We start from the raw sequence: 12039 nt of genomic DNA, 5'->3' as shown, positions 1-12039 counted from the left end.
AGTGAGGTTGGCCCAGGATTGGACATTGTTTCGTTCTGCTGTGCATGGGGTCACTATGAGTCGGTTCTGACTCGATGGCACCTGACAACAACAACAACCAATCAAGTCACTAAATAAATAAACCAGCATTTTAATACCAAAAAACTTGTTAGCTGCTGTCAAGTTGGTTGTAACTCATAGCGACTCTATGCACAACAGAATGAATCACTGCCTAGTATTGCGTGATCTTCACAATCATTGCAACTGCCATTGTGCCAATCCACCTCAGTGGAGGACTTCCTCTTTTTCGCTGAACTTGCACTTTACCAAACATGATGTCCTTCTCCAAGGATTCTTCCCTACTGATAACATGTCTAAAATATGAAAGATGAAGTCTCGCCATCCTAGTTTCAAAGAAGACTGTTGTTATTGTTAAGTACCATGGAGTCAGTTCCAACTCATAGCGACCCTGCACAGGGTTTCAGAGGCTGTAAATCTTTACGGGAGCAGAACGCCTCGTCTTTCTCCCGCAGAACCGCTGGTAGTTTCAAACTACTGACCTTGAGTTTAGCAGCCCGACTCGTAACCGCTACGCTACCAGAGTAGATGACTAAAGACCTACAAAAGACCTAGGTACTGGAATTAATATAGAAGAATTTAAAGATAATTATGATTCATATACTCAAGAAAACAACACAGAGCAAATGACAAAGTTTTTATATTCATTAAATAAGTAGAATCTGTTTTAAAAATTTAAGAACTCATTGTGTGGTTTTAACAGCAGACTGGACAAAGCAGAAGTCAGAACTAGTGAACATGAAGACAGATGAATAGAAAATGCCAAACTGAAGAAGAGAGAGAAATGGGGCAGGTGGGGAGGGGGAGGGTAGAATGAGAAAGAATTTACAATGAAAGAAATGTGAAAAACATACATGGATTATGTTACATCCAATAACATGTAACTGGAGATCTAGAAAGAGAGGGAAGAAAAAATGGGGCAGAAGGAATCTGTGATGAGATAAAAGCTAAGAATTTTCAAGAACTGATGAAAGACATCAAAAAAGTCACAAAGTTCATTGAATCTACACACATACACCAAATCAATCCAAAAACAAAGCAACCATATCTAGTAAAACTGTAAAATTAAAATGACAGAAAAGCCCAACTGCAGACAGTAGAAGAAAAAAGTACATTACCTTCACAGAAACAATAGGATTATATATATAGATTGACAATGCATTTCTTAATAGAAATGACAGAAGTCAAAAAACAACTCAGTAATATCTTTAACGTGCTAAAAGAAAGGAATTGCGAAACTAGACTTCAACATCCAACAAAAACATCCTTCAAAAGCAAAACTGAAAAAAAAAAAAAGTAAAGGTGACTTATAAGGTACTTTCAAACAAATAACAATTAAGAGCATTTGATGCCCACAGTCCTAAATAATAAGTACAACAAAGTTCTTTAAGCATAAAGAAAATAATCCTAGACAAACAAAAATACAAAATGAAATTCAGGGGATAAATGTAAATGAACACTGTACATGTAACATACTAGTAATATCTTGTTGTTATTGTTAAATGCCATTGAGTAAGTTCCGACCAATAGCAATCCTTGTATAGTTGCTGTTGTTAAATTCCGTCGAGTCCGTTCTGACTCATAGTGATTCTGTCAAAGGGTTTCCTAGGAGCAGTTAGTGAGTTTGAACCACCAACTTTGTGGTTCAAACTGACCTTGAGGTCCAGTGCATTATCCTGCAACGCCAGAGTTGTTAGATGCCCTCAAATCAGTTCTGACTCAGTGGCACTGTGTAGGATTTCCAAGGATGTAAATTCTTATGGGTACGGAAAGCCTCATCTATCTCCTGTAAAGTGGTTGGTAGTTTTGAACATCCAAACTTGATTTAACAGTACAGTGCTTACCCTATAGCACCTCCAGCACTCCTAGTATATCTTGTTGCTAATTGTCATGGAATTCTGACTCATAGCAACCCTGCTGGTAGGTTTGAACCACTGGCCCTGGGGTCAGTAGGCCAGTGCTATCCTAAAGTACCACACCAGGACTCTTAGGCGTTTAAAATATATGCCTACTTAACATGCATAACAACAATGCTCCAGAAGATATAAGGGAGTAAATGGTGTTACAAGTGTTCTAAAGTTGCGGTATCATCCGGAAAGCAATAAAGTAATGATTTATATTATAATGTGTCATCTCTAGCATAAGCATTAATAGAATAGTAAAAGGTTAATGGGGTGGGTATGGGGGAAATGAAACAATCATCTCTGAATAATGCTTCAGCAGCACTTACAAAGTATAAACTTCTCGACTCAGCATTCAAAGCTTCACAATGCTTCCCCATGCCACTTCTTGATTTCCTTTTCTAACAAATACAAAGCTTCTCCTCCACCCAGAGTATCTTACCTGCTCTTTTCTCCTTACCCAAACTCACTTTTCAAAACTCAGTTCAAGCCCTAGTAATTTATGAATCTTATCAATACTACCTCCACAACAAATAATCTCCACTGAACTTTTATATATTACTGGTAAAAAAAAAATTACATCTCTTCTTAATACAGCTATTTAAACTATTCAAAGTTTAACAGCTGCTCATCTATGTGTATATTGCCTATTCTCAGAGCTGGAGAACTGAGAAAATATATTAGCCATGGTGGGACCATAGATTAAGCACTGAAACTGCTAACCACAAGGTCAGTAGTTCAAAGCCACCAGCTGCTCCATGAGAAAAATGAAATTTTCTGCTCTTGTAAAAATTTAAGTCTCAGAGTCTCCATACAGAGCCACTATGAGTTTGAATCAACCCAATGGCAGTGGGTTAAAGTCACAAAGAGGAGCCTTTGTGGCAAAGTAGGTAACACACTCGGCAGGTAACCAAAAGGCTGGCAGTTTAAACCTACCAACCATTCCACATGAGAAAAATGTGGCAGTCTACTTCTGTAAAGATTACAGACTTGGAAACTCTTTGGGGCAATTCTGTTCTGTCCTTTAGGGTCAATGTAAGTCAGAACTGACTCACCAACAAGTCTGGTATTCTGATATTTGCTTAAACTACAGGTACAGTGTTATTCCATACTAAATACACTAAGAAAATAAATAACAATAAAGAAGGTAGATTTCAACAGCTGGAAAGTTACTCTAATGTAAATCAATTCAGTGTGTAAAAGAAAATCTCCCATTGGAAAGTAATCTATTTAAAGGCGGGGCTTGATGGCAGCTAGGGTGGAGGTGCAGTGATGTTTGCCATCAGCAATACCACAGAATACCAGGCAAAGCAAATCCAGGGCAGAGTTCCAAAATTCGGAACCACATAGTTAGGAATATTTAAAAGTTTTGAAGGCTTATCGATAGTGGAACTTATAGCAAAAAAAGAAATCAATCTGCAGAGCCGACAACTTGGGCGAGACAAAAATGCCAAGACCAAGTGGGGGAGCAGACACACTGCAGAAAAACTGCCGTGGGGACCTCCAAGCAAAGGTGGACAATACACTTTGTTGGTTTTGCTTTCTTCTGATTTTCTTTTTTTTGGTATCTGTTCATTGGGCCCCCACTGTTTGCGCACCTCCATTCTGGTGACCAGAAGTGCCTGAGCAAGTGGATACCCTCCACCCTCACCATCGGTGGATTCTTCTGCCACGCGTGCGCACAGATACTCTTAGCCCAAGAGCCAGCACTGAACTGTTTTGTTTTGTTTTTTTTTTTTTAAAAAAAAACAGAAAAGCCAGAACAAGGGGTGTGGAGTTGGAAAGAGAGTTTAAAAACAAAACAGGCCTAAAATTAAATTAAATCCTGAGGTACAGCAAAACAACCAACAGTGTCATCTTGAAATCTCTCAGGCATCTCTGAAGGCAAGAAGCTGAAAGAGGACTTAAAATTATAGTCATCTTAAGCTACAGATTTTTTTTCCCCCCTTCTCTGCAATTATAGACGATAATATCCAGTCTAGTTTTTTTGGTGTTTTTTCTTTTTTTTTTTGGCTGTTGCTGTTTTGTTGTTGTTGTCAGGTGCCATCGAGTCGGAACCGACTCATAGTGACCCCATGCACAGGAGAACGAAACAATGTCCGATCCTGAGCCAACTTCACTACCGCCGCCACACTTGATGCCATCTGGCTGATCCATCTTGTTGGTGGTCTTCCTCTTTTTCTCTGACCCTCCACCTTACCCAGCATGACATCCTTCTCCAGCGACTGTTCTCTCCAGACAATGTGTCCAAAGTAGGAGAGACAAAGCCTAGCCATCTTGGCCTCCAAGGAGCACTCTGGTTGCACTTCTTCCAAAACAGATCTATTGGTTCATTTGGCAGTCCATGGCACTTTCAGTATTCTCCTCCAAAACCACAACTCAAAGGCATCATCAATTCTTCTACAATCTTCCTTATTCACTGTCCAGCTTTTGCATCCATATGAGGTTACTGAAAATACCATGGCTTGGGTCAGGCACACCTTAGTCCTCAAGCTGACATCTCTGCTCTTCAATACTTTAAAAAGGTCTTGTGCAGCAGATTTGCCCAATGCAATGCATCGTCTGATCTCTTGACTGCTGCTTCCGCGAGTGTTGACAGTTGATCCAAGAAGAATGAAGTCCTTGACAACTTCAATCTTTTCTCCATTGATAAGAATGCTGTTTTATGCTCCCCCTTTTACCTTTGGGGGACTCTTGCTCTCCCTGTATTACCCAAGAAGAGACAGCAACTGCTGCCATATAGCCAAGCTACAATCACACTCTATAAAACACCAAAATCCAAGCACGAACCACCAACTGCCATATACCAAGGAGGCAGACAACACCTGTGAAAGTTACTCAGAGTTAAGCAATAAGAAGAGTGAAAAGGGAAGCCCACATCCTGATCACATCTACCTGGAAGCAATCAGAAAGCATAAAATACCAAAACACATACTCAATTAAGTATTAAGGCCACACATAAACACTAATCATGTCCAAGAAACAAAAGCAGATGACCATATTAGCACATGTCCAGAAACAAGATAAAATGTCTAAGACAAATGACCTAGAGGTAGACCTGGACTCCATTATGGAAGGAGGGAAGGCCTTGGAAATACCTGAGAAGGAATTCAGAAAAATGATTATAAATTGCTTCAAAACACTTTACAATGGAGCTGAGAAAACTAAGTGCTATAGAACAATCAAATAAGATAGATACAGCATTGGAAACAATTCAAAACCTACAGAAAGAGGTTCAAATGATCAATAATATAATAGATAAGTAATCTATTGAAATTATGGAATCCTCAAAAACAATGATGGATTTTGTTACTGGTGACTATCACAGCAAATCCTCTTTCCCATACTTTCCATTACTCCAAATGACTATGAATCATTCTATTTGTTATTGTTATTGTTAAGTGCTGTCAAGTCAGTTCCGTACCACAGAGACCCTGTATAGGGTTTCTGAGGAGCTGCTGATGCACTTAAACCGCCAAACTTGCAGTTCAAACAGACTTTGCAGTCCAGCGCATTAACCCATAGTGCCAATTATATCTAAATCAATAGACCACTGGATACTAAGAATGCATTAATTGAGCATCAGTACAATCTTAGAAAGCAGGTATTACTATCTTCATTTTATAAAAGAGAAAAAAGGATAGAAATATCCCCTGGTCTGCCCCAGGCTACATAGCTAGTAAAGTGATACAGCTAGCACCAGAGTATTCTTTTCTCTGTTTCTATAATTGGATATACATTTTGTGAGGTATTTCAATGTGAAGCCCCTATACTTTTTTTTTTTTGCGTTCAAGAGAAATATAGTTAAGCTTCTTACTTGTCAGGTAACAATTCTGCAATGAAGTTTTCTACTGACACAGCAGTTTGTTTTTCATGAATCACTCCAGATCGACGTAAGCTATCTATTCGTTCCTGGGCTCCCTGAATAACAACAAACAACAACATGGGTTAGAAAGCCATTTCAAGTTATTCAATATTAAATATACTTATTATACAAGACATATATATACAAACACAAACATACTCATTATGAACATTCAAATAATAGATAAGCAAAGTGCATGGAGTAGCAAGATAAAAACCCAGTCTCCCCCTGCTTCAGTATTCAGAGTTTGGGATGTACCTTCTAAATTATTGCTATATAAATTATTATTTGGGTTGCTATTGTGAACAAGATCATTTTGACATTACATTTTCTAAATGTGTACCACTAATATAAAAATATGAATTAAAAAAAATTGATCTAGCAAACAGCCATCTTACTGATCTTATCATTCCTTTCAATGGTTTAGTTGATTACATTAGAGTTTTTATATTGTTGTTAAGTGACAGTGACACTGAGTTGGTTCCAACTCACAGCGACCCTGAGTAGGGTCTTTGTGGAACTGCTGGTGAGTTTGAACCATCTACCCTGCAGCTCAAACCGACCTTGAGGTCAAATGCTTATGTAGGCAATAACTGTAAATATGTTTTATTCTTTTATATCTAGTTCCCTTCAATATAACCTAAAACCATGCAACAAAATGTCCAGTTAATTAAAAGTTAAAAAAAAACCTACAGCATACATTACACTAAAGCTGATTCATGAAAAGTATTACCATTAATGAAATAACAGAGAGAAGCTGAGGACAGTGCACAGATAAGTCAAAACCATGTATTAAATAGGTTTCTTATAATAAAAAACTAGAATTGGATTAGTGAAGAGAAAGTTGCCATTTATTATTTTCGTCTGAATCATTTCATAATTAATAATCTATGAATGAAGTTAAAATGTGTTCAAAAAGCAAGAGAAAAATCTATTTCTGAACAAAACTAGTCATGAATAATAAATAATAGATCTATTTTTCATGCAAAAAATGAAGCTGAATAGTAAGAATGAGATCAAGTGCTCCATGAAATGCAGACTAGGACTTCCTTCTAAGAGACAATTGAGATGAGGACAAAGCAACAATGTATGCGCTAAGACAAAGCCATTTAAAATGTTGTTAAGTGCTTTCAAGTTGATTCCAACCCACAGCAACCCTGTATAGTGTTTTGGAGGAGCAGCTGGGTGAGCTTGAACCACCAATCTTACAGTTTCAACAGCTTTGCAGTCTGGCGCATTAACCCACAGCGCCACACCAGGATAGGAGGTTATAAAGATGCAAGAAGATACTATTTACACAACAAAATCAGAATCATGTTATTTTTCAATCACCATTCTAACTCCAAGGTCTAGTACAGTGTCTAACAAATGTCAATAAATTTTACTGATATGAAAGATTGAGGAAAAGATATCCCAACATGCTTAAATTTGGAGAGCAAGGCCCATAATAAAATAAATCTGCCAAACATTAATAAATTCATAAGATAAATCTATTAAAAATATCCATAAAATAAGGTTTTTCTTAAATAATTCCATTAGCTTCATTATCTATCAATCGTGTAAATAGTATTTAATGTAACAAAACATGAGTTAAAAAGTATTGTAACAAAGTGATAGAAACTTTTATTAAAATAAAAATACCAAAATATGAAGCTAGTGTTTCTCATCACATTCTCCGTCTAAACTCATATACTACCTTGAATTTAACTGGCTCAGCAGATCCCTTGGAAGCTACTGTTTTGATTGGCCTTTTGATTTTTTTTTTTTTGAGGGCACCCTAATGAAACTAAGACAAGCTTATTACTTAGAGAACTGGTCTACAGTCATCCAGTGATCATAGAGACATGTTTGAACATGTTTTGTTTGGATTAAATCTAGGCATGAATGAATCTTAGCAGCAATACTTTTTCACTTATCCTAGTATGTTTTTAAAATCATAATGAAAAAGCACAATCTTCACACGGTCATCTAGGGACCTGGTGTGGTGCTGGAGGATAAGTACTGAACTGCTAACCACAAGGATTATGGTTCAAACACACCAGCCACTCCTTCAAATTCCTATAGAAGGTCGCTGTGAGTCAGAACCAACTTGGCAGTACTTAAAAACAATTACATATCAGCAATACTTAATAACAACATTGGTCATCTAATATCTAAATTTATTTTTATTTGTACTATTTATGTTTTATAAACTCTTCCCCTTCTCTTCAAAGTTAATATTAAATACCATCTTCATAAATTCCCCCTATTGCCTTTTCCTTCTTATTCAAAGCTCTTAGTTCAGGGCTTAGTTCTAAATAACAGAAACCTTGGTATCAACAAATTCTACAGGCCAAATTGCCATAATATTTTCTCAAACTGGAACATAAATTCTAATTTTTCTCATATAACATTTTCAAATTCTAACCCTTAGACTCAAATATCTTTTATCACAGATTCAAACTAACAAATTCCTTATTTATAGTACTGTCAGTACAGTAGCAACCAAATGTTACATTTATGCAATGCTTTCAAACTTACAGAAAGACCTTGCTTTAGACCTTCAAGGAAATGTACTCACCATCTGTTAAAACTCATTAAAACATAAGATTTTTCTGTTCCATATAAAACAGATTATGAGAAAGGAAAAAGCATTAACTGCCAGTTTCCATACCCTAAAAAGGTATTCCGTTACTCACCTTTAATCCAGCTGCATAGCCCACTGGTTGTGGTGCAATGTTGGACTGTCCAGCTTCACCTACCACAACAGCTAAACCAAAGACCTCCTGGAAGGCATCTCGGACAGCAGCGACTTTCACCTCCTTATTTGAGGTCACTACGATATCCAATTCACCTCCTGATTCTACAAAGACCAGATGAAAATTTCACTGTCAAATAATCAAATTGTTATAATTACTGCCATACCATATGCCTGCATTTTATTTACATAATTATTAAATTCACAAAATCAACATGATAGTGGAGAGGAAAAGAATATACAGTTAAAACAATGTTAACTCGATTTTTAACAGTTCATGGGCAATACTGATACAATTATAATTGTTAAATCAAGAGATTTCTACATAGTTTGTGTAAAAATACTTTGTTTTGAGATCCCTAGATCAGAATGGTCTTGCTTTTGCTACCTGTCAATGAAATGTCAACTTTATCAGTTTTATTATTTTTCAAACCTAAATAAGAATATATGCTATTATAAACTGAAATTTTAAAAGAACAGAAATTCCATTACTTTTTTTTCCCCTTGGTTCTCTGCCTTTTTCAAGTTGTGACAGTTCACTAGCTTGAGAAGCAGCTGGTCTTGGGCATGAGTCCTGGCGTTATCATTTCCTAGCTATGTTACTGTGGGAAGTCACTGAACTTGTTTCTTCATAGAAAAATACTTTCAAACTCACAGGTAGGCTTTCAAGATTAAATACGTTTTTTCAAAGTCTAAACTTTGTTAACAAGCTAGCAGCAAGCCTTCCACAGATTTTAATTCCTTTCCTTCCTTTATTCAATACTTTTGAAAAAAAAAAAATGTGTATGATGTTTATTAAATATGTCATACCTGATTACTATGAATATATGAAATCAAGAGATGGTACAGCCAAATTTCTGAATCCTTCTGGATAATTACAAACACAAAATACAATTCAGCTGATTTAATTCTTGGTTCATTTTTCAACTTCAAAGAGAAAAGCAATGAAGTATAAAAGAAATGCATCTAAGTTCAATCTAGTTACATCGTGTTGTGAGGATAATAAATTTCTTTGAAGACAGATTTCTCATCTAAAACTCAAGGAAAATTCCTACCTTGCAGAGTCCCTATGAGAATTAGTGCCTGGCAAAGTATTTAATAAATGGTACTTATTGTTATTAGGGCTTGTCCTTCAACATTTACTAAACAGTAAATTATCAACAATGCCAAGCCCTGGTGTGGCACTGTAGAATAAGCACTAGACTGCCACAAAGTAGGCAGTTCAAACTCACCAGCCAGCCCCTGGAAACCCTATACTGGGTTGTTATGTGTCGAAACAAACTCTATGGCACTTAACAACTGTTAAGTGTTACACTTGTTGTTATTAAGTGATATGTTATTTTCTTCAGGCCTGTTAATAATTGGTCACTGACAATGTTAAGCTATGTTGTTGTTAGACACCCTCAAGTCAATTCCGACTCATAGTGACCCCATGTACACTGCCCAGTGTTGAGCTATCCTCACAATCCCTGTTATGTTTGAACCCACTGCTGCAGTCAATGCATCAATTCATCTCGTTTAGAGTCTTCCTTTTTTTCTGATTCTCTAGCAAGCATGATGTCCTTTTTCAGGAGCTCGTCTCTCTGGATAACATGCCCTAAGTATGTAACTTAAGTCTCACCATCCTCACTTGTAAGATTCATTCTGGCTGTACTTCTACTTAGACAGATTTGTTCATTCTTCTGACAGTCCATGGTATATTTAATATTTTTCATCAGCACCACAATACAAAGGCATTCTTCTGTCTTCGTTATTCATGTATAACCTTAAGACACATTTCTCCTTTAGTTTTTCAGCTGTTTGTATCTATAGTTCTATAAAAGGATCACATTCACTACTAGATTCATTTACAAGACAATGTTCCCTAACTCTTCCCTGTGCTTGACACAACTGGTAAATGTCTGTCCTACAATGGGATAAAAAAAGAATACAGAATTTAATCAAGTTGAGCCAAGATTTCTTAGAGCACTGGGATAATGCCTTGACCAAATAATGCCAGAACCAATTGTTGGATTTGTAGCAAGTGAATGGAACACGTGACCTCCACATTTGTTAAATGTTATATACTCTTGGAAAAGCAGGTTTAAGTGTTAATTCTTAAACCTGAAAGTGTAAATTGGTTTTTCTTTTCTCTCCCCTGCATACTAATCTGTTTTAAAAATTAGTTAAGTAGGAACTATAAAAATTACAGGCTGAGAAAGAGAGAAAGACTAATGTTTGCTCACAAGTGTGAGCTGAGGATCTCAATCCTTCATGTCATACTCCCAAGCAGAGAATGAGCACGTGTTATGTACAACACAAGTATAAGAATTAGAGTTTTCCCCCATTTAGTATCTGGGAGAAGAGAAGGAATGGGGCCAGGATGGTTTTTGCTACTTTTGTCTCCATCCTAAGTCTGTAATAGTCTTAGTAGCAAAACAATCTCAACTGAAACCAAAAGTTGTAAAATAAATTACTTTTGAGAAATACACCATGTGACAGATAAAAATTAAACAGCAGACAGAATTTCTATATCAACAGAGAATACTTGAAGATGGTTCAGAGGTGGTTTAAAATAGTTTTCCCAATAAACCTAGCATTCAGATATTAGCAAGTAAATTCATTTCCTCTGAAAATATTACTCCTGAATTAAGCATAAGTACATTTATTTCAAATAGATCACTGGAGAAATGTCAAAACCAAATATGAACAAAGCTTCCCCTTCAAATGTGAAAAGAAGATAAAGTAAAATTCATGTAAAGCACTGGACTGCAAGGTCAGCTTGAACCACAAGATGGGTGGTTTAAATCCTCCAGGCACTCCTTAAAAACACTTTACAGCATTGCTATAAATCAGAACTGACTCAATGACATTTAACAATAACAAAACAAATATACAATAGTTATTATTGGACTCCTGGTGTGAACAAGGTCAGTGGTTCAAACCTACCAGCTGCTCCTCATAAACCCTAAAACAGGATCAGAACCAACTCAACGACACTTATCAATAACCCATTATTACAATCAGAAACACTAAGTGTACTAGTAATTCATCTTTTTTTACTCCTCCTTGGTATGGCACTGTAAGATAAGCAATGGACTGCTAACCAAAAGGTCAATGGTTTAAATCCATCAGCTGATCCTCAAAAACACTACAAAGGCTGGCTCTGAGTCAGAACCAACTAAATGGCACTTAACAACAATAACCCATTATTTAGATTCCTGGTATGGTGCTGTAGGATAAGCACTAGACTGCTGACCATAAGGTCTACGGTTATAACCCACTAGCTACTCCTCAGAAACCCTATATAGGGTCACTAGAAGTCAGAACAGACTTACAGCACTTAACAACAACTCATTATTATAATTAAAAGAAGTAAATGCACTAATAATTCATATATTTTTTCACTTCTCCAATGTTCATTCTGCAGTATTCTCATAATCTATTTAATGGTGACTATAAGATGACTGATACCACCACACCAGTAACCTAAGGCAATC

At 36.5% G+C, this 12039-nt stretch overlaps 1 protein-coding gene across 1 annotated transcript in view; it reads right to left on the bottom strand.

Moving 5' to 3' along the window:
* PRRC1 (proline-rich coiled-coil 1) overlaps positions 1-12039 on the bottom strand; it is a 34490-nt gene that overhangs the window by 11369 nt on the left and 11082 nt on the right. Inside the window, exons 5-6 of the mRNA XM_006870679.1 lie at positions 8502-8665; positions 5776-5879 (exon numbers count right to left, since the gene is read on the bottom strand). Of these exons, the coding sequence (XP_006870741.1) occupies positions 5776-5879; positions 8502-8665 (268 nt within the window). The remainder of the gene's footprint in view (positions 1-5775; positions 5880-8501; positions 8666-12039) is intronic.

This window comes from Chrysochloris asiatica, unplaced genomic scaffold (genome assembly GCF_000296735.1).
Source record: "Chrysochloris asiatica unplaced genomic scaffold, ChrAsi1.0 scaffold00147, whole genome shotgun sequence".
NCBI classification, from domain to species: domain Eukaryota; kingdom Metazoa; phylum Chordata; class Mammalia; order Afrosoricida; family Chrysochloridae; genus Chrysochloris; species Chrysochloris asiatica.
The sequence above is the reverse complement of the archived record's forward strand: the minus strand, read 5'-3'. Positions and strand labels throughout refer to the sequence as shown.